The sequence below is a fragment of the Phoca vitulina genome, unplaced genomic scaffold (genome assembly GCF_004348235.1).
Source record: "Phoca vitulina isolate PV1807 unplaced genomic scaffold, GSC_HSeal_1.0 scaffold2, whole genome shotgun sequence".
In the NCBI taxonomy this organism is placed as follows: Eukaryota; Metazoa; Chordata; class Mammalia; order Carnivora; family Phocidae; genus Phoca; species Phoca vitulina.
The window spans coordinates 70,841,858-70,864,728 of record NW_022589705.1 but is presented as its reverse complement, the minus strand read 5'-3'; the positions used below and the strand labels follow the sequence as shown (position 1 = coordinate 70,864,728).

Genomic DNA, 22,871 nt, shown 5'->3' with positions numbered 1-22,871 from the left:
TCTGGAGGCTTGACTGGGGGAATATCCACTCTCAAACTCATTCAGGTGGTTGACAGAATTCACCCCCTTATGCTATGTGATGGGGCCCTGGCTTTTTGCTGGCTGCCAGTTGAATCCTGCCCCTGAGGCCCCAGAGACCACTCACAGCACCTTGCTCCATGGACTTCTCCAACATGGCCACTGACTTCATCAAACCTTCAGGGAGAGTCCCTTTCTCCAGATGGCTAAGACAGAGTCTTACGTAAGGTAAGAAAATCGTGGGGGGACATCCCATCACCTTTGCCATATGATGTAGCTTCACCATGAGAGTGACATCCCTCACCTTTGCCATATTCTATTGATTAGAACCAAGTCACAGGTTCTACCTGCACATAGTAGATGGGATTGATTGTACAAGGTATGGACACCAGGAGGCAGGGGGTCATGGGGTCATGGGGGCCATTATAAAGTCTGTCCCCACACCTGGTGATTGCAATGGAGGGAGGGATGGGACAAGGACTAAGGTTATTTGAAGGGGTGCCCTCTTAGCAAGGTAAGGAAGGAAGTGAAACCAGGAGGTGACCAATGGCTGGGAGGGGGTGGTGGGGCCAACGATTTGAAGAACTCTGTGAGGTTGGAGAATTTCTGCCATGGGAAAGCTGAGCAGAGGGAACTTGAAGGAGAGCACATGGTGGCTGGAGGATGGGATGTTTGAAATCAGGATTCTCCAGAGGAGACGTTTTTGGTGATGGTGGGTTCTGTGGGGGTGGGCAGTTGAGGTGGTGTGAAGGTGGTCACTGGAATTGGGGAGGTCTACATGGCCTGCCTGCTCCCACCCTTGTCACTCTCAGTCTCAGTCTGTTCTTCACACCATGACTCCTAATATGTATGCCGGATCAAGAGTCTTCTGGACACTAATTCTTCCATGCCTTCCTGCCTCACTCAGAATAAAATCTAACATCCTCTCATGACCTGTTCCCCACCTCTCTCCGACTTTATCTCCTGCCACTCTCCCCCTGCTGTCTACACCCCAGCTACACTGGCCTCTGGGACTAGACCTTGACCCTCCCTGCCTAGAACACCCTCCCCTCTGATGGTTGCATGGCTCCCTCCCCCTTCCTCCCCTCCCTCCCTCCCTCTCCTTCCCTCTTCCTCCTTCCCTCAGCCTCTTTCCTCTCTCCCCCTCTTTCCTTCCTCCCTCTAGTGTCAGTTCAGACTGTCATGCTAGGTAAAATAGCACCTTCCCCCCATCACTCTCTGTTCCCTTATCCACCCCATCCTTCTTCCCCATCCAGCATTTCATGTATTTATGTATTTGTCTAGGTGTTTATCATCTGTCTCCCTCCATGAATCTGGGGCTTTGTTTTAGTTACTGCTGTATCCCAACACCTAGATGAGTGCCTGCCACATAGTCAGCACTCCCTATGTGTTGTTAAGAAGGCAGACAGAGCTGGTTTCTATGTCCTGAGGGGTGGCTGTGTTGATACTGATGGGTGTGAAGCCAAAGCCTTGAGGTGTAAGCCAGGAGTCGTTGTGGAGGCCTGGGTACCCCTCCCACCCCAATATGGGGAAGGGGTGAACACAGAAGATGGAGCACTTAGTAGGCACTTAAGAGCTCTGCCACCTATCAGCTGTGTTACATTGGATGCGTCACTTAATCTCTCTGAGCTTCTGTTTCTTCATCTGTAAAATGGAGATAATAATAGAAACAAAACCTAAACTGTGGAGCTGTGCAGATAAACTCAGACCCCACATGTGAAGCACTTGGTACCAGGCTTGCATATGGCAAGTGCTCGGTAATGGTTGGATAATGTTACAGGACTTCTGTGTGCCTACTTATGATCCATGACTCTCTGCTGCTGTCCAAACAAGCTCTGCCATTTGCTGTTTTTCTGATCTGGGGGCAAATTATTTTGCCTGAAATATGACTGGGTTTTTTGTCTGCGTTACAGAGATAATAATTCCTGCCCTGGCTCCCTTGACCAAATTGTCAAGGGGCGTGAGTGAGGTAACCCCCTTGAAGGCACTTGAAATGTAATGTGCTGTGCCTTATGAAGCATTCCTACTGTTCCTTCTCGTTGAGTGATTCCTTTTAGGGTTGCTGGAGTTGTTCATTATTTTACTGGGGCTCCAACAGAGCATCTGGGTGCCTGGGCTGGAGTGTTACACACTGGAGTTCCTTGAGCAAAGCAGGGCAGTCCAGATCTTGCCCAAAGGCCTGAGCCAATGCTGACTTTAAAATGGCCCTTGGGCTCAGGGTTGCCCCTGAGGTTGGCCAGACAGCTTTCTGAGATTCATGGACTGAATGACACTCTTGCTTCTTTCTACTCTGACATGAAGTTTAAAAAAAAAAAAAAAGTCCTGAGAGCTGGGGTCTTTGGAGACCCAACGCCTGGCCCCTCTTCACCCACCACTGTCAAGTAATTAATGAGGGCCCTCTCAGCAGCCCTATTCATGAGAGACTTAACTTCCACAAACAGAGCCCACAGCTCTGTGAGGCCCCACATTTTACCAGAGCTCCAGGCAGGCTGTGTCAGTTGGAAGAGAAGCAAGCAGGACAGCCAGTCTGGGTCAGGGAAGGTATGAACATCAGTCACATCCTCCTCCCCAGTGGGGAGCCAGGATGCTGGAAGGAGGCCCTCAGGGCCCCATATGGCACACAGTCCCCCCAGGGGAGGCTGATCAGTTGTGGGTGAGGCCCACTGGTAACAAGCCCTCCTACTCTTACACTGTGTTTTCTGGGGGAGTTCTCTAGAGCACTGGGCCCAGTACAGACACAATTCCATTTGAGGGAATCTAACCTACCCTTGTGGAATCAGAGAATGGTAGGTGGAATATCTATACTTGGTTCCTTAAACTCAAAGTAAATTGACCTCCAGATCATGGGTGTGCATGTGCGCGCGCACACACACACAGACACACACACAGCAGTCATAGCTTCCAATGGCCCTCCCAGGCTGGGTGGTAAGGGCCAGGTGATAGAGACTATCTGTCAACATCCATTCACACCTATTTCAGAGAACAGGGCTAAAATGCATTTCCCAGCCTCCTTTGCAGTTTGATGTGGCCAACCATCAAAGTTCTCACCAAGAGAAAGTTGATGGACATAGACATGCCACTCCTGGGTCTAAGTTTAAAAAGACTGGTCATGCCTATACCAGACTCTTGTTCCCTTCTTGCTGGCTTGAACCTATGGAGACCTCGCTTCAACCAGGTAGACCCAATGCCCTAGGGGATGGCGAGGAATCAAGATGGCAGGAATCTGGGTTCTAGAATGTCTGCACTGAGCAGAGTTTCTGGCTGACTTGCAATATTCACCAGGCATTTACACAAGAAATAAATAAGCTTCTGTCTTCTTTCATCCACTGAGTTATTGCTGGGCCTCTTTGTTACAGCAGCCAAGCTTTACTCTCCCTAGCACCGGGGAGAAAAGCATGGTGGGATGAAGGCTTCCCAGGCTAACATAATAGTCCAGCCCAAGTCCTTAAGGCCTACCACTGAATGTCGTTGGCTTTGTAACAGGAGGCATCTTGGGAAGGAAGCAGTGTACTGTACTGGTTAAGACTGAATCAGATAGACCTTCGTTTTCATTTTGACTGGAACATTGATTAGTATTGTAAATTTTGGATGCTTTCACTAACAAACTGAGTCTCAATTTCCTCTTCTGTAAAATGGGGGATAATAATGTTCTTGCTCTCTGGGCTATAGGGAAGATTATATGAGATAATGTAAGTCAAGGGCTCAAAATGTTTACTGTTATTAATGGAATCAGCTGATATTCAGGCCTGATTTTTCCTACTCTCTCTCCCCAGGAAAAAGAAAAGGAAGCTAATATCTTGAGTTTTTCACAAAGTCAAAAAATACTCAATGACTCTTGATTGAATTACAAATCCCCAAAGCTTTCAACACAAAATGTTTCTTAGGCATCTACCATGGGCCAGGGACTAGGAGGGGCTTGGAGGACAGAGATGCCCTTGTGGAAACTAATTTCTGCTTTGCTTCTCAGAAAGTATGAGTTCTTTTTAGGCTCACAAACTGGAGTCCAATTCACCTACTGAATGGAAATTTATGTTGACTAGGAAAGAAATCCCAACTCTTCTTCACACCTCCTTATGGGATGTCTGGGCTCTGTTGCACACAGGTTAAATCATCATCTCTGGGGCCTGGGCAATGATGTTTTTAAAAAGCATCTAAGTGTTTCCAATGAACAGGTAGACTTGAGTCTGAAAACTCCTTCTCCCAGTCACTACCCCAAGCAAGACTTTCTTAAACGGGTCTGATCTTGGCATTTACCTTGGCATTCACCTGGCAAAACCTTCCATGGCTTCCATTGCCTATAAGCTAAAGCCCAAACTCTGCATGGCACCCAAGGTTTCCCCCAGTTTGGATCTGGTCTCTTTCCATTAATGACACTAATGGGCTAAGATTGACTGAGTGTTTCATATGACCCAAGCTCTGGGGTGAAGGCTTTCTGTGTGCTACCCCATTCGATCTCCCCTAACTTTAGGAGATGGTGTCTTGGCTTAGTTTTCTCATCTGTAAAATGGGAACATTCCATGAAAAGCATTACCAACAGTGCCCAGTACAGTTACCACTCAGTTAATAGCCATTACTGCATTATCCCTATTCTATCGGTGAGGAAGTTGAGGGTTAGGGTTGTTAAGTAACTTGCCCAAGACCACAACCCTGATAAGTGACAGAGGTGGAGGCTGAACCCAGGAAGCCTGGCTTCAGTGCCCAGGCTAGCCCGCCTTCCCTTTGTTCCTGAAGGCCCGTGCTCAACTTAGAACCAACTCGCAGGGCGCCCTGCAACGTCTCCAGGTCTTTGCACCGGGGTTCCCTGTTCTGGTAGAATGGCTCTTCTGGTGCTCCTTCAGGAAGTCTTCCTCCCAGCTGTCCCCCCTCCCCCGTGGCCACCCCAGGCAGAGGCAGACATCCCCCCTGGGTCCCCTCAGCCTTCTCATCACCCCTGGCTCCACCACGCCTGGCCTGGTGTGGAGCAGACCTCTGCAAATGTGTGTAGGATTGATTGCAAGCCAGATCCATCAGGGCAGTAGTGGAGAACAATACCTGCTGGAGGGACACCTCCCTGGTCTCAGCTGTCAGTGTGCGCTCCAGCGCGAGCACACTCGCACTTTTCTCTGGCCAGAGCCTCCCCACCATTTGCCAGAACTTCCAGTCCCTTGGCCCTGCCTCTCACTTTGCTCTCCAGCCTCCCTGCAAAGTCAGCCAGTTGGGGGGGGAGGTTCACCGCTCAAGGGCCTGTATCATCCAGCAGAGTCTGGAAGATTCCTCACCTCCCCAGTTCATTTATTCGACGAATATTTATTAAACACCAACTTAGAGCCAGGTACGGTGCTTGGCACTGGATCCAGGGTGGAGAGCAAGCCACACATAGTCTCTGGGCCCACAGAGCTTACGTGCTGGTGGGGGAGATGATCAACCAAGAAGTAAACACACATGGATGTGCAATGGCAAGTGCCTTAAGGAGGGAAAGAATATGGGGCTTGGAGATTGATGAACTAACTATTCAAGCACAGAAGTCAAGGAAGCCTTCTCCGAGGAGGTGAGTTTAAGCCAAGGGTATAAAGAGCTCAGTCATGTAGAAGGTAGGGGAAGGGCATTCTGGGCATGGGAAGAGCATATGCCAAGTCCTGGAGGTGGGAACAGGCTGGAATGTTGAGGAAATGAAGGAAAGCCAGAGTGGCAGAAGCACAGTGAGCAAGATTGGAATTGGCTGGAAGTGAGGTTGGGACAAGAAGAGGAAGAGCTTGCATTTTATCTTGGGAATAAGAGGGTAATAGTGTAAGGGTTTTACACCAGAGTTGGTATGATACGATTTGCATGTTTAAAGCTCTCTCTGGTTGCCTTGAGAACTGAGTGACAAAGCAAGATGGAAGCAAGATGACCTTGTGGAGGGCAGTGATCTGGGGGCAGGTGAAATGGCCAGACCAGGGTGATAGCCGGGGGCTTGGAGAGAAGTGGATGGACTCCAGAAATCTCAAGAAGTAGAATCTTTCAGAGGTTTTTAGAAGAACTAAAACAACTTTATTGGATGCCTGCTACAGCCCCAGCAAGGGGGTAGGAGTCGGGGACACCAGAAAGGCTTGGGAATAGAAACAAAAGATACAAATCCTCAACCACGAAAACAAATACATAGTCACCTTTCTCATTCACAATCTCTTGGGGAGAATGAACTCAAGATCAACTCAGATGCTGAAAGTTCTGGGCCATTTCCACCTCATTCGATGGTGTCAACAGATTCTCCTGGAATTGGGTCCTGGAAATGTGGAAATGGGTTTCCCATATTCTCAGGCTATGAAATTGCCGAACTGTGGGACTGCAGCACTGACCTGGTACCCTGGAAGCAGGGAGCCGCCAGCTGGGATAGCCCGGGAGAGGAGGAGGAGGGGCGGGAGGAAGATTAGGAGCAGAAGCAGTTCTTTCTGCCCTCTGTGACGAAGGTGAAGTTGGGCTCTTCCCTTTGTCACCTCCCTGTGCCCACCTCTCCCAACTCCTGGGAGCCTGCTGACTTGCCCTGCCCTCCCTGTCTGTCTCCGTCAGGAGCACCCCTGGCCGGTGACCCACTCCCTGGAATGCTGCCCTCGCTCCCCACAGCTGCACATCTCAGATGCATCCAGGAGGACAGAAATCTGATCGAACAAACACTGAGAACTGAAAGAATACATTAGCTCTTCATGCCTCCTGGAGGAATTTGCCTTTTCAAAAGAGATTTCTGGGTCGTTTAAATGATCTCTGCCCTCTGCCCCATTTCTCCAAAAGGGCCCTTTCCCCCAGGGTTTTAGCAAACTCTATGTCTGAGCCCAAGGATCTCCTCAATTTAGTCTCTGGGGACAGTAGTTCCATCAAAGGGTGGGCGTGAAAGAATCTTCCCAGGGGTGACATTCGAAAGAAGTATTTACCAACCAGCGTGGGGGCCTGGGGGAAAGCCACATGGGGCAGCGGGGCATTTAGAGGCCCTCAAGGGAAGCAGATATCTGCCAACAAGCACAGAAGTGGCTCTACGTTTTAACGGCGGGTCTGGCAACATGGGTCCAGCTGAACGTCAGTCCCGGGGCTGCCCCAGTCCTGTCTGGCCTCTGCTGTTCTGCTGGGAATGGTGGCCACAGGCCATTTGATCCCTCCGTTAGAGGATGAGCGGCCAGGGCTGGAGCTGGGTCCTGAAATGGCCTCTGAGCAGAGCCAGCTGCGCGGCATCCTGGGTGAACAGGATCTCAGGACCTTGACCCGCCGTGTGACCGTGAAGGGCCCAGCCGCCTCTGACTGTCCTTCCTCTCGCCCCTCCTTGCAGTTATTTTTGTCCAGCTGACAGCCCTTGGCTGTCCCACAGTCTGGGCTCTGCGAGCCGGATGCAAACCAGGCAGCACAAACGTCTGGTGCTGAATCCCAAGAGGGCCCCTCCGGGGGCGCCATCACATGGGAACATGACCCTCCACGCTGTGCACCCAACAGGGACCAGGCATCTGGAGGATGGTGATGGTGTGAGAGGCAGGGAGCTGGGTTCTCTGCTCAATCCCAGCTCTTGTCTGGGAGCGCTGTCCCAGGCCTGGTGGTAAGGACCCCCTGTTTTGGAGCCTTATTGCTGCCCAGAAACCTCCCATCCCCATGCAGGGAACTGGGGGTCAGCCGGAGTGTAGGTGTCTGCAGCGGGGAAGACCACCCGAGCAGGCCCTACTGGGCCCCTAACTGCCGGGCCTTGGTTGCAGTGGCAGGGGGGCCTGTCCCGTGGTTCACTGCAACGGGGTGGGCAGGGGCAGACGGGGGTTCCCCAGAGACCGCTTTGTGGTCCCTGCTCTGTTACTGTCTCCGGAAGTGAGGCAGACACTAAGTTCTGGCCCTGGGGGCCTGGGAAGGCTGCACCAGTCAATCACTGCTCAGGCTGGGTTCTGAACTCTCTAGGCAAGCAGCCGGCCTGAGGCCATTGTGCCTTTTAGGGTCAAGCTTAGTTCCCAGACCTTAGATTCATGCCTGCTGCCCCCAGGAAAGGGTCTGGGCAAAGCTTGTAGGGGCCCTCCCAGGGCTTATTTGTCCCAGGTAAGAAATGAGACCAGGCCTCTGAGATCAGAACAGCTCCAGGAGAGCTGGGTCCGCAAGCTGGGATGGGCAGTGAGGAGGGGAGATGGGCCAAAGGAGGAAGGGGCCTCTGATGGGTGAGGAAGATGCCTTCGCAGACAGATGAGCCAGGCCAGGAAGCAGGGCAGAAGACAGCACTGTTTTTAGAGCTCCTGGAAAAAGAACCCTCCTCGCTACTGGGGAAAAGCCAGCTCAGAAAGCCCCGATTTCAGTGATTTCGGAGACCCAGGAGTGGCAGAGCACGGCTCCTGCCGGCCTCCCAGCTGCCCCTGGGGAAGAGGGCCTGGGGGCAGGAACAGCCACATAAGCAGGGGACCCCACGATGCTGGGGGGCATGGGGGAAGAAGATCGTAGGAGGGGTGCCATGTGGCTGCTCCTGGCAGCCCTGATGCTGGGGGCCACGGGCAGGGGGGCGGCTGGCCTCTCCAGGGGGCGGGCCCTCCGCGTAGAAGATGCCCCTCGACTGGGCAGCAAATTCCTGCGGGCTGGCAGGACGGTACCAGCAGCTCTGCGCACAGGAGTGGTTCGGAGGGCCGGGATGGGGTAAGCGAGAGAGGAGGCGCTGGGGAGGATGGGACCGGGCACTCTTCCCAGGATGGTGAGCTGGTTGCTTGGGACTGACAGCCCTGGACAGCTATGGAAGAAGGACCAGGGCCAGGCAGGGAAGGCCAGGGGGCCAGCGGGCGTGGGAGAAGGCTCCATCTCGGCTGCATAGCTGTTGAGGTGCGAGAGAAGACGAATCCGGACGGGGTCTGCACGGCTGCTCGGCCCTTCCAGGACCCCCAGGTACCTGATGACCTCGGTGAGGCACTCCCGAAAACCGATGCTCCGGAAGTCCACTGCCAAGGCTCGGGCATCAAAGAATCCTGCAAAGTGAGGCGTGATGAGGGTGTGTGCCAGGCGAGGGCCAAGTGCTGATCTGGGCTCAGACCTGTGTGACCTTGGGCATGCCACCTCACCTCTCTGAGTCCCAGTCTCCACATCTGTAAAGTGGGAATAATCACCCCTACCTGGGATAGAGGGGGGGGGCACTGTGATGATCAAATGAGTTCACTGAACTACGAAGCATGATAAAATGTAGAGTACCGTTTTCATTGAAATTCACAATGAACGCAGAGAAGAAACTTGGCGACTAAGATAATGTCATTTAAGTGGACACTTGCCAGGTGTGAAAGACCTGTGCCCATGGGAGGTGGCGACCGCAGCCGTCAGGGCCGGGGGGCCCCCCCCCCAGAGAAGGCAGCAGAGTGTCATACTGAAGCCTGAGGTCTCTGGAAGCCAGGAGAGCTGAGTTCAAATCCCAGCTCTGCCACTTAACTAGTAGCCTGACCACGGACGGGTCTCTTAATCTCTCTAAGCCTCAATTTCCTTGGCTGTAAAATGGGCACATAGTAATACTTACTGCACAGGGCTGTGAGGGTGAAACTAAATGCAATGGTGCACAGAAATAGTCCATGAATTCAAAGTTAGCCATCATTTACACTTGACCCTTGAACAGCATGGGGATTAGGGGCACCGATCCTCCCCCAGCACAGTTGAACACCTGAGTAAACTTTTGACTCTCCGCCAAACTACTAGTAGTGAGAACCACCAGAGATCACTTTTACTGTGATAGCAATTTCCTGGAGAGAAGGACTGCTCTGGCAGAGATGATTAGTGCCACATGGGGTCTTAAGCAGATACTCGCAACCCTTGAGCTCACCACAAGGGCAACAGGAGGGGGCTAGGAAATTATTACTGGAGTACGGTATGTATATGCCACAGTTAACTTCATGCAGTTATGATTCTACTACATCTTTACATTTACATTTCTCCCCACTGCAAATGGCACCATGTGCAGTCTGAAAGGGTTTGTATGAGGAAGTTTTGCTAAATTTTAACTTCAGTAATGGATGTGTGTATATTTTATGGTAGTGAGTGATAAAACAGACTTGTATCTACATCTACTTTATGCATTCATGACATACCTAACTTTTTCTTAATTTTTTCAATATTTCTAGGCTATGTGGTGTGTCTACAATTTTTTTTCAAATGGTTGCAAATCTCCAAAAATGTTTCCACTTAATGCAAAAACTCTGCATGTAAGTGAACCTATACTATTCAAACCTGTGTTGTTCAAGGGTCAACTGCATATTACTGGCTTGGCCCCTGAAGGCATGTGAGTTTGTCCCCTAGCCTGAAGGGCAGTCAGGAAAGCAGGACCCCACTCTGGTCCTCAGCTGCCGACATCAGTCTGGGATCCTCAGTTTGGCTGGTTTCAGTGAAGTCTGACCAGGTGGCCTGGCCACAGAGGTATTCGGTTCTCACTGCCTTTCCACCTGCCCCTCTCTCAATCATCTTCTATGCACAGACAGACCAGCCTCAATGGGCACTGACCTCATGACTCTGGCTGCAAATATCTGGTCCCTGGTTCATGGCCGAGGCTCCCATAGAGGGACAACTCTGCAGGGGATGGTGTTTGGAGTCAGGCCTCCTTGGAGACAAGACCTTACTCGGCTGTATACTTAGTTTCTGTGTTTGCTGTTCTTTTTCAGCTAACATTTTCTGAGTTCTTATTAAGTACTCAAATTTACATTATCTGATTTAATTCTCAGAAAAATCCTATCATTATTATCATTCCTGAGATGAGAACATTGAGGCGTAGAGAAATTAAATCACTTGTCAAAGGTCATAAAGCTAGCAAGTAATAGAGCCAAATTCACAGTTCATGGGATTTGAATCAATTCAATTCAGGATTCTAACCCAAAGCCATGCTCTAAGCCAGTCCTGTCCTCCCATTAGCCCTTGGCCGGAGAAGGGTGATGCCAACAACCCCCAGTCTCGAGATTCTTGTGAGAATCAAATGAGATAACATTGGTGAAAGCATTTTGAAACTATAGAATTCTGGCCAAAACATTAGTCACTATTTTTCTTTGAATTGGATACCCATAAATGTAGCTGGAGAGCTCTCCCCCACTGGTTGATTAGAATCAGTTTTCACTGTTGGCCATGCATTCCTTTGGCAGAAGTTCTCCCAGTGACCACCTGCACCAGGGTCATCGGGCGTGCTTGCTAAACTTGCAAATTCCTAACCTTCAGGCCAGGCCTCCTGGCTCAGAATCTCTGGGGTGTGCCCTGTGACTGTCTGCCCCCAGATGATACTGTGGCTCACTGAAGCCTGAGAAGCACCAGGCTGGGTCACTTGAAATGTGACTGCCCCCTCCAAAGGTGGTCAAGTTAAGGTTTTAGGACTTAGGTCTTTGTGGCCCAGGTTTGTGGAGATTTCAAGATTTCTCAATTGTGAAATCGCTAAAATACACAGTGAGGCTTCATGCAAACAGAATTTCCATTTGTTCAGAAGTCTTTTTAAGGCCACAGTTCCATGACTTCACTGCAATGGCCCAGCCCAAAATAACGGCACGAGTTACATTTGGGTTCTACTATAATCCCACGACGGGTCTTCACTGTGAGCATGACCTCAGCACCAGTGCAGCTAAGGACGCGCATGACCTCAGCACCAGCCCAGAAGGCACACCAGTGAACATCTGTGGCTAAACATCTCAGGCAGGCCCCTCCCAGGGTTTCCAATGGGATCCCAGTGGGAATGAGTTCATTCGGGCTAAGGCTTAAGGAGGGTGGGGGTTAAGGTGGGGAACCCGTAGGGACAGGGCATCTACGCAGACCCCCTCCAAGGGCTAACTAAGGCTGGAAGGAGTGGAGTAGAGGACCAGGTGGGGACCACTGGGGACACTGACAGTGGAGAGGGTAACGCTGAAAGGAGAGAGCCAGGCTTTGGGACAGCTGCACCTGGACCTGCTTCAGCCCCACCATAGACCGTGAGTTCCTTGAGGCCAGGGACCATGTCTACTTTGCTCACCAGTGGATCCGCAGGGCCTAGCCCCCAGATATGTGTTTCATGAATGACTCCCGGGAGAGAAGAGCATCGGTACCTGTCCCACCAGTGGCGTGGAGCATTTTCAAGTGATCCACTGTCATCTGCAGGACCTCGGCCTTCTCCAGCTTGGAGGAGCCCTGCGTGTACAGAAGACAGAAGAGTGAAGGCCTCCAGCTGACCTCTCGCTCCCCTCCCTATGGTGTCATCAGCCCTCACCGGCTCCCTGTCCCCATCTTCTTCCCACTCCACCATGGCCTGCGGGGGGGCTTCTGCTTCGGCCAAGGTTTCCCAAACGAACAGATTCTCTTCAGTTCCCATTTTAGTCCGTGCGCGCCCGCTGCATTGCTGAGCAGCCTTCCCGAAACCCCTCCTTCCCTTGACTGCCGTGACACCACTTTTTCTAGCTTCTTCTTCCACCTTACTCTGCCTGTTCCCTTAAAATGGGGCTATTCCCCAGTGGGCACTGGCTCCCTTTTCTCACTTGGCACATTGTACCCGGCAGGTCTCATCGACCTCCATGGCTTAGCGCGCCATCCCCAGAATGCCACTCCCGCGTACCCACCTGCCTCCTAGACCAGCTTCCCTGGGAATCCAACTTCACGCTCACCACGCCCCAGATCTAGCTCATCCTCTTAGCCCCACAGCACTTGCTCTTTTTCTATTCTCTCTCTTGAGCAATGCTTGCTACGCCTATAGCATCACCTGGTCTCCCAGGAGAAACCTGAGGGTCAGACTCTCCCCGTGAGCTCCTGAGGGCAGGTACCAGGTCTAGGTCACAGCTGGGCCTGTGGAAGTGTCAGTGAACGTCTGTGGAATGACCGACTTGTTCTCACCAGCATAAAGGAAGGCGCATGACCCATGACCGTGCATTGGAGCACAGGGTGGAGAATCTTTGAGACTGTCTGATTGATTCACCGTCCGACTCCCTTCCCACTGTCACCTGCTCCCCACCCCCATGGGCAGCGGCAGGGTGTTCACACCCCAGCAGCCCGTTCTGCTTTCAAACGGCTCTGGAACTGTCAGCAGTGCAGAGGGCGAGGGGGCTCTAGACTCACACAGTTCTGTGGTCCGGTTCTGTTCTGCGACTTCCTAGCTGTGTGATCGATCAAGTGCAAGGTACTTCACCTCTCTGTGCCTCAGTTTCCTTACCTGTGCAACGGGCATAATCATCCCTAACATTCAGGATCATTTTAAGGATTTCTGTCAAGGGGATGAGGGACAGAAAGCCACAACACTGGAGACACCAGAGTAAATATAAATTTCCATGCCCTTTCTCCCTGACAGATACCAGCAGGTGACAGATAGCAGCAAACGAGGTGCCAGCACTTCAAGCAGCTGCTACCAGTCAATACGACATACCACGAAGACTGGGCCGTATCTGCCACCTGCGTGGGGTGTCCTCTGGTACCATCAGGAATATCACATACCTGTTTCTCAAAGGCGGTGGGGACCAAGCGTCGCAACTCAGAAAGGCTGCTGTTGATGCGGTCTCGGCGCCGCTTCTCTATGATCTAAAACACAGTGACAGGAATTTACTCGTGGGCACTTCGCCAGCTTCCAACGTGCTTTGAGGGACACGGATTCGTATCTTCCTTCACAATATTTTTGTGAGGGAGAGAAATCTGTTCTTACTTAATGGAGGAGGAAATCGAGGCTCAGAGAGGGGCAATGACTTGCTTAAGGTCACACAGTAAAGAAGTGCAAAGCTGGGAGCGGAACTCCAATCTCTTGTCTTGGTCTGCAGGGCCGATGTTCAAAATGCACAAGGGCAGGTACAACAGGAGACCGGCCCATCAGAACAGGGACACCAGCCACAGCCCTGCAGCAGGCCCTGGAGGCTCCTGCGGGCCAAGGTTACCCCTTCAGGTGCTGGGTGGTGAAGAGGCATTGCTTCCAGCTGGGGAGGCCTCTCATTCACACGACCTCATTCTCACCTCACCCTACTGGTAGCCGAATACTGATAGCAGGGCAGACATTATGACCCCCGTTTTACAGATAAAGATGAGGGCTGGAAGGAATGGTTTGCCTAAGTGAGGGGCAGGGCTGGTCTCTGCCACATTCCCAGTCTTTGGACCCCCCGGGGCAGAAGCACAGCTACATCCTGGGGACAAAGGGCAGGGGGCTGGGATGAGGCAGCAGAGAGCCAGCCAGGGAGCCTCCTTCTTCTGTTCCCCTCCCCCACCCCTCAGCACCCTGAGAGGAAATGAAAGTTCTGGGCTTGGAGAGAAGAGGGGGAAGGCTGGAATAAACAGTAAGGGCTAACTGTGAGTCAGGTGTTGTCCTGAGTGTAATTCATTTAACCTCCAAAACCGCCCTGTGAGGTACGCACCCTCATTGGTTCGGTTACACAGTCGAAGAAATGAGGCACAGAGAGGTTAAGTGGCTTGCCCAAAGTCTCTCCGCTAGCTACTGGCAGAGCCAGGACTGGCCCTCAGGCAGTCTAGATGGGGGTGAGGTTTCTGACCAGGGTTCTCGGGGCCAGGCCCCTGGGGACTCAGGGCAAAGATTCGACGGGCAGCTCTGCAGAGACAGACACTCACCCCTCTGCGTTTCTTCCTGGCTTGCATCTGCGAAGGGCTGGGGGTGGACAGCGGCCTGGCCATCTGGCTGCAGGAGAAGAGAAAGGCTGCTTTTTCAGAGCTGGGGGACCATCTCCCTGGCCTTGGCTGACCTTGGAGGAGGTGGGGATGTGGGCGGGCACTGCCCCCTCCCAGGAGGGCCGTGGTCTCCCCGGCGGCAGAGGACTCCCAGGCCGGGAAGCGGCGCAGGGCAGGCGTGGGTGGGAGCCCATCGCTCCCCCCCCCCCACCACCACCCCGCCAAGTCGCCCCTGGCTCGGTTTCCTGCCCCAGGGCCGCGCGGCTGCTGGGGCAGGGGGTGGGGGCTGGGCTCCCGGCCCGACCCGCTCGGCCTCGCCCCCTGCCCCTCGCCCCTGGCCGCGGGCGTCGGGGAACCGCAGCGGGCCGCCGCGCTCCTGCAACCCGATCCCGGGCGGGGCGGGCGAGGGCCCGGGCGGCGGCGGCGGCGGCGGCGGCGGCGGCGGCGGCGGCGGCGGGGCCGGGCCGGCGGGTTGGGTTTCAGAGGGAGCCGCTGGGAAGAGCGTGGAAAGAGCAGATGCCGCCGCTTCCCACGGGCCGGGCGCGCCCGCCGCCCGCCCTCCGCCCCGCCGGCAGCTGCCGCCTCCTCCCACGCAGCGCGGCCCGGGCGAGGGGGAGGCGGCATCTGGGTCACAGGCCCCCTCGGACTCTCGGGACGCTGCCCTGGCCTCCCCCGAAGGCTGCAGCCCCGCATCGCGTCGGGCCGCCGCTCCGCCCCTCCGCAGGCCTGGCACAAGACGGATATTTGCTCGCACTCCGGGAGTCCCCATCGCCGGGAAGAGACTCAGCCTCCGGGGTGGGGGTGGGGGGGCGGAATGGGGGGGTCTCTCTTGCCCCGACTGACCGAAATCTTCTCCAGCCCAACCGCTCGCCCCGCTAACGGTTTCCTGCTTCAGAGGCTCTCCCGGAACAGAGGGGATTCGCGGGGTTGCACGGAGGGCCATTCATTTGGCCAACACCCCGGAGGCCCCATTCAGGTCCAGGGCTGGACTGGATGCGGTCCGCCAGGCCCCAGCCAACGCTCAGCTCCCAGGGGGAGATGCCCTATCCACGAATAACTTTAAACAAGGGGACTCCCCTGCCATTTCCAAATACAAAATGCCACACATCTGAACTCGTACCCGTGAGCGTACCTCCACCTCCACCACCACCCCTGTCTTCACCCTGGACCCCCATCTCAGCAAAGGCATCCCATCTCCCAGTTCTGCGAGGCCCCCTGGCCACCACTACTTTTGATTCCTCTTCTGTCCTCACCCACCTCATCCAAAAGTGCCCATTCCATGTCTGAGATATGTCTCCCCTCTGTCCTGCTTATTTCCACTGCTGCTCAGAGGACCAAACCTCTATCATCTCTCATGTGGACGGCTGCAGGATTCTATTGCTGGGACCCTTTGCACCCCTTTGACCCCCTACAAACAGGCCCAGTGATCATTTAAATACACGTCTGATTTTGTCACTCTCTTAAAACTCCTCAGGGCCTTCCCAATGCTTTTAGGATCGAGGCCATCATCTTTCAGGTGGCCCAGCTGGCTCTTGTCACCTTCTAGACTCAACTCTCCTTTGCTCTGTATGCCTCAGCCTGTGATGCTCCACTCCTTCCTGTGGTAGCATATACTGCCCCCCTGGCCTAGAGTTCTCTGCTGCACCCTGTCTCCCCACCCCCAAGCCCCAGCCTCTTTTGCCTAGTACTTTCTACCACTGTTCAGATCTCAATTCAAATGCCACCTTCCTGGGGGAGCCTTTTTTTTTTTTTTTTTTTTTTTTTAAGATTTTATTTATTTATTTGAGAGAGAGAGAATGAGAGACAGAGAGCATGAGAGGGAGGAGGGTCAGAGGGAGAAGCAGACTCCCTGCCGAGCAGGGAGCCCGATGTGGGACTCGATCCCGGGACTCCAGGATCATGACCCGAGCCGAAGGCAGTCGCTTAACCAACTGAGCCACCCAGGTGCCCCTGGGGGAGCCTTTTTTGACACCCCCCTCCCACTAGATGGCCCCTGCTCTACCCTCTCCTAGCATCCTGCATTCATAGCATGTATACCCATTTGTTGTTTTTTATGTATATGATTATTTGATTAATGTCTGTCTCTGCACCAAGTGCGTAGGCTCCCTGAGGTCATGAACCATGCCTGTCTCATTCACCATGGTAGCCCCAGTACCCAGCAAGTGCTTGGAGCATAGCAGAGCCCATGGTTGAGCTCCCTCCTCCTGCCCCCATCTTTGGCATCACTGGGGAGCAGAGAAGTGATACCATAAAAGCTACCTCCCAGGCCTTTGTGGAATGGGGGTCTATGTGGCTCACCAGGAGGGTCCCAGCCCATGTGACTACCCTCTTGGCATGAGAGGTTAGATCATTTTCATCAACTGCTCAAAGAGAGAAGGTTGCAGGAGAGTCCACATCAACTGTGATCAAATCCCACTGCTATGTCCCAGGCTTTGTCCAGCTACATCTGGAAAAGGATATCTCCTTCCAAACATCTGGATGAGAAGGGCTGGTCAGAGGCCTATGAAGCTCCTGGGAGGGATGGCCCAGCAAGCTAGGTCCAGGGCTCGGATGGCCCGATCCTGAGATCTGTAGGGCAGCTTGTTTACAAAGCTACACTCAGGACAAGCCCCAAGAGCCAAGGGATAATAAAACATGGCCTTTGTCCCCCCTAGGCTGGATAAGGAGTCTCTAGGGGTATTGGGTTAGCACTGCACACGTCACTGCCCCTCAGCCTGATCCCTCCTCGGGGACCATCTGCTGGAGGTTGACGCACCCCTTGCAGGGCACAGCGGCTCTGCCATCCCTTTATCCACTCGCCTGGTCACTTGTTCTCTGCAGTATTATCCCTCTTCCCCGACTCCCATATCTCACAGGCAAACCTCACTTCACAGTTTTCTTGGCATCGCTACATATATTTCCCTCCTTTGAGCCTAACAAAAGCCCCATTTTACAGATGAGGATGCTGAGGCTTGGAGACCGGAGGCAGCTTGCCCAGCCTACGCAGCTGCTAAGGAGCAAAGCCAGCATGGGAATCCATGTCTTCTGGCTCCAAATTCAGCATTGTTTTCCCTCTTAATTCCTATTTCCTGTCTGTCTGAATAGCCCTCCAGTCCCCTTATCCTTAAAGCTCCCAAGAGCTCAACCAGAGCTCACTTCCAGGCTGTGATCTGGCCCTGACACTGGGGGGAGGTGTGAGAGCTTCTTGTCTGACAGTCTGAAAATAAGGCAGATTTTCACGGACCCAGAGAAGATATGCTGACCACCAAGATCTGTTCCATGTGCGTCGAGTGGTCCCTAGCCAGATTTCTGGGGAGGTCTCTTGGGGTGTGGGGGAGAGCAGCTTTCCAGGTGGTCTGGCTGCCAGTCCTGATGCCCTCAGCACTCACCCTCAGGCCCCCTGGGGCACTCCGCTCCCCCCCCCCCGCCCCCCCGGGGAACGCCTTTTGCATTAACCAAAGGCAGAATCATGATATCCCCAATGAAGGGTTTTCAGGAGTGTTGAGCCCACTTTTAAAATAAGGCAAATCTGAGAGGGGAAGGGTCTGTTCCAGGCCACACAGCAAATTGGAGGAAATTCCAGAACTGGAGCCAAGTCTCCTGGCTTTTAATCCAGTGCTCTTCCCAGTGCACCCCGTATCGTCACCCCTCCCCCACCATGTGTGTCACATAGCCAGTACTCCTTGTTCTAGACAGTACTTCCACATTTACTTGTCTCATTTATTGCACAATAGCCCTGTGAATTAAGTCTTTTTGGGGCTATTTCACATTAGGAAAAATAATCATTTGATAGATGGAGTGACAGAGACACAAAGAGTTAAGAATCATGCCCAGCAAATCAAGTCTTCAGGCTTCTAATCTTTTCATTAGACCCAGCTGCCTCGTGAACATGGCACCCTCCAACTGAATGATGACCCCTTCCAGAGCAGCATTTGTTGGAAGTTACCTTGGGCTAAATCAGGGAGCTGTGCACTTTAGGTACATTACCTCATCAAAGGCTCACCCTGTGAGGTAGGTATTAGCATCCCTGTGTTGCAAAGGAGAAAACTGAAGTTCAGAAATGCCCACGTTAATGGTGGTGAGAATCAAACTCAGGTCTATCTGACTTCAGAGGCCACCATGTGCCTTAAATCATGTAGGAAAGACCCACAGGCCCCGACCCAGTGCCTGACATATGACAGGTGTTCACTGAATGTTCACAGAGGGGGAGGGGAGAGAGAGGTTATACTCTCCGTTGGGACCCAGCTTGTGTCGGCAGAGGGCGGGGGGGGGGGTGCTGGGTTCAGATAGGAGATCTGTGTGTGATTATCTCATATGGGGCAAGATGCCGCCATCAGGCAGATGCCCACAGTGACAATGGAATATACCCTGCTCCTTATTCTCACATCTCTGAGTGTGGGGGATTTACGCCCTGCCTCTGACCCCAGGGAGGCTGGCTGCCCCAGTCCCATGGCCCTTGCCACTGTTTATCTGGCTTTCTTTGTACACGAAGCTCTTCTTCTCTGAGAGTTCCCTGAGGGCAGAGGCTTAGCAGGATACATCTGGGCCCCCCACGCCCAGCCCAGGGTCTGGGCCACAGCAGGCATCGTTCAGCACGCCCTGAATTGAAGCATTGATGTCTGCTGGGGGGAGGGCCCTTTGGTGAGTGCTACAAAGAGGGGTCTATAAGTCAGCCTCTGCCAGATGTCCAACTGCTTTCTCTGCTCTGAGAGGGTCTGCTCCTCTAAGAATCTAGACAGTCTCTAAAAATGGGCTCTGGCTAAAAGGACAAAATGCCGTGTAGGAAAAATCTGCCCACTGATCCTTTATGCCATTGCCCAAATGCCACCACCTTCAAGAAACCCTCCACGATGCCTCTGCTTGTAAGTGACCTCTCCCTGCTTGGGTGCCCTCACAGCCCACAGTCTGTCTCTCCTTCCATCTTCCATCCTGTCCATGGTCTTTGTGTGACCTGGCAGGTCACTGGCCAAACTGCAAATTCTTGGAAGACAGAGCCAGCTCTCTGGCATCAATTTCATGCCTCTGATTCATGAAGACCCAATGACATTGAATTTGAGAGCCCTCTCCACCACCAGCACATGGTGCTGGGCCCTTCCCCAGCTCCTAGCAGGCCCAGACTCAGAGAAATGCTTCTCTAAATAGCAGTTTCTGCTAAACAATTTAAGAATGCTAATAAGTTGCATAGGAAATTGTATTATATACCCCAAAACCTAATTAGTGTACAGGATGCAAGGGGGATATCTATTACCTTAGCTCCTGTTATAAGCTATAAATACTTGGAAACTGGTGGCATTTTTACTAGGCTTTGTGATTAAGGTAGGATCTCCTGGTCTCAGAAAACTGGAGTCACTGAAATGATGAAGTCCCTCAAAAACATCCCTAAGGACGAACTGAATCCCCCTTTCAAATCTGTTCTAGAGAGTCAGGTTTGGATGAGCCAGGAGAGATCAGATAGCCCCCTCTCTTTCCCACTCCATGTCCTCCTTTTATTTTATTGATGGGGAAACAGGCTCAGAAAGAGAAAGCAATGGCCCAAGGTCACATGGTGAGTTGGTGGCAGACTTGGGGCTGGGACTCAGGCCTGCAGACTCCCACTCAGTCCCTGCTGCTCTTTCAGGGCTCTGGGCATCACATGTTGGGTGCCTGACACGAATTAAACATTTGCTATGTGCTAAGCCCTGTGCTAAGCTCATGACATGCATCATCTTATTTGATTTTCCCAGTAAAACTGGGATCGGTTCTATTACTTATACCCATTTCACCGATGAGGAAACTGAAGCTTAGATTGTTCACAGAACTGGGGGAAATAGCAGAACGGTACCAGTGGAGTTTGTTCCACAGGTTTGAAGCAAGTCAGAATATTTACCAAAAGCTGAAAGACATTGGCAGCAGGGTGTGCATTAGAAAGTGTTGGAATTGGAGTGTAGGCCCCTGCACTGACAAGTCAGCTATTATTTTCTTCGGTACCAAAACCTTGATTCCAAAGTCCAATTTGCTTAGTGGAGGGGAGATTTTCTTCTCCCTGGAAGCCTTTTGTGTACTACATGGAAAGTGCACCCAAGCTAAGGTAGAATAGAGAAAGTATGGCTATTCTGCCCACTCAGCGGATTCCGGACAGGGAGTGTGGAACCAATACTCCATGAGGGTTTCCTAAGATCTTCAGGGAAAACTCCGCGCCAGTCGCCTCAACCTGGCACTTCTACAGAAAGACGATCACCAACTGAACATGAGACCCCAGAGCTGAACTCCACTTCCATCCCGGCACCCTGAGCCCGAAATGGCCCAGAGCGCAGAGGATCCAGACACTCGTGCGTGTCACGGCCCACGCTGCACACGTGTCCCCCACTTGCACCCCCACCCCACACACACCTGCGGGCCGTCGCCCACACCTGCGTCTCCTGAGGCCGTACGAAGGACTAGTCCTAAGGCCCGCTGAACCCGTCCAGACACTCCCAGTATCCCCATCCCGGCCCTCACCTCAGCTCGCCCTCGCGGCCCACGTCGATGGGTCCGTCGGACTCGCTGTCAGAGCCGCTCGGCTCCCTGGGCCGCTTCATGGCGAGCGCAGGCTCTGGGTCTCCGCGCGACCGTGCCGGCTCCCGGCCGGGAAGTCGGGCCCCGCCCCCGGCCCCGCCCCGCCCAGGCCCCGCCCCGGCCCCGCCGCCCTTTCCCAGGGCCCTCTCCTGCGCCGCAGCCCCCGGCGCCCCGGCGCCCCCTCGCCCCCGCGGTGACGCGCAGGCCGAGCCGTGGGAAGGCCCCGGGCGGTCACCACCCCCTCCGACGGTTGGGAGGTCCGGCTCCGCTCCGCCGCCCTGGCCGCTGCGCGCTGGGTGGCCTTGGGCAGGTGCCCTTGGAGGCCCACCTCCGGGGAAGCCAGGGGTCCTCGTCTGTCCCTGGTTCGCCCCGGGAGCTGCGGGTCTCTGGGGGCGCCGTTCCGCGATGCCCCAGTTTCTGCAAGGGTCGAACCCGCCGGCTCCTGCCTCCTGGGGTTCTGGAGGAGGCAGACACATGGGGTTTGGTGAGGTTGGTGGGAGTGGCTGTGGCCTGATCCTTGACGAGAATCCTCCAGCAGCTTTTCCCATAGGGTCCAAGGCATGTGGAATGAGTGTGCGTTGGGCGGGCGGTCGGGGGGAGTGGGGAGGCTCCAACATGAGATAAGCGGCTGTCATCCCCCCCAAGGGACAGCTGAAGATGCGGCGGTACCGCGGCTCTGGCCAAGAGAACTGGACTGGGTGGTGGGGGCCGGTGGGTGTCCCTGGGAATCCATTCCCAGTTACCAGAGGCAGAGCTGGCCTGGGAGGCCAAGAGCGCCAGGAGAGGGCTCCATTCCCAAAGCTGTGGCAGGGCCTCAAAAAAGGGGGTGGGGAAGTACTCTTCAGCCTCCCTTCCTGGGTCCCCACACACAACCAGACCAAACTGTTCACTCAGTGGGGACTGCAGCTGAGAAGGGAGACTCAAGGAAGATTCTCAGGGATTCACCAGCCATCCTCATAGCCCAGTACCTCAGGGAAGCCCCCAAGGCTCAGAAGGAAGCAGAATGGGAACAGCCTGCAAGGTGGACTTCAAGGGCAGGGAGGAGGAGACAGGAAGGTCTTGATGTGGTGGGTGAGACACCAGAGAAGTCTCTCCCTTTCACCTGCCCACCAGGACACAGACAAAGCCACCCCTTTGCTTGGGAGAATAGGGCTGCTCATCTGAGAATAACTGCACTTTCCGGACCTGCTTGGGAACACTTGATTACAGTAGTGTGGAATAACATTCCTGTGCCCCCTTCCACACATGTCTGCAGACACAACCACGTGGCCAAGTACACAAACACATACATACACACTCTGAGACATGGGTAGCAGGAGGAGTCAGCACCTGCTTGCAGCCTCTGCTTTCTCAGGAGGCCCTGGTGGTCACCCCAGCCACACCTGTGGACTCTTATCCCAGATGCCCTCAGCGCTCACACACCTTCTATCCCAGATGCCCACAGTGCTCACACACCTCAGTGCTCCACCGGGCACATACCAGTGGAGTGGAAATCACAACCAACATAGAAGTTGTACAATCCACGCACTATGCATTCCCTGGAAAGGCAGAGATCAAAGATGCCACCAGGTACCTGCCCTGTGTAATGACTCCAATTGCAAGGCCTGGCAGTGTCTCAGATTTGTAGGCGAAGGTGAAGGGCTCTGTTGTGGGCATGTTCGTGTGAGATGCCCCAGGTCATCAAAATGGGATGCACAGTTAAACAGGGGGTTCAGAGCTCAAAAAAGAGGTCTGAGCTGGATATTTAAATCTGGAAGTCACTAGGTAATAGGTGGCACTTAAAACTACAGGGGTAGACAGATTACCCGGAGAGA

At 53.6% G+C, this 22,871-nt stretch overlaps 1 protein-coding gene across 1 annotated transcript; it reads right to left on the bottom strand.

The window, feature by feature from the left end:
- Nucleotides 1-1,220: 1,220 nt before the first annotated feature.
- HEYL (hes related family bHLH transcription factor with YRPW motif like) lies at nucleotides 1,221-21,132 on the bottom strand. Its single transcript, XM_032432187.1, has 5 exons — nucleotides 21,001-21,132; nucleotides 14,488-14,554; nucleotides 13,375-13,458; nucleotides 12,003-12,084; nucleotides 1,221-8,939 (listed from the first exon to the last, which is right to left on the bottom strand). Exons 1-5 carry the CDS (start codon nucleotides 21,078-21,080, stop codon nucleotides 8,266-8,268), a joined length of 987 nt encoding a protein of 328 aa, XP_032288078.1. The 5' UTR covers nucleotides 21,081-21,132; the 3' UTR covers nucleotides 1,221-8,265.
- Nucleotides 21,133-22,871: the final 1,739 nt, after the last annotated feature.

Coding starts and splice junctions, on each gene's coding strand:
- HEYL (XM_032432187.1), bottom strand. CDS start 21,080: ATGAAGCGGCCCAGGGAGCCGAGCGGCTCTGACAGCGAGTCCGACGGA. Junction 14,555..21,000: donor GGCCGCGAGGGCGAGCTGAG/GTGAGGGCCGGG, acceptor CTTCTCCTGCAG/CCAGATGGCCAGGCCGCTGT. Junction 13,459..14,487: donor CCAGGAAGAAACGCAGAGGG/GTGAGTGTCTGT, acceptor ACTGTGTTTTAG/ATCATAGAGAAGCGGCGCCG.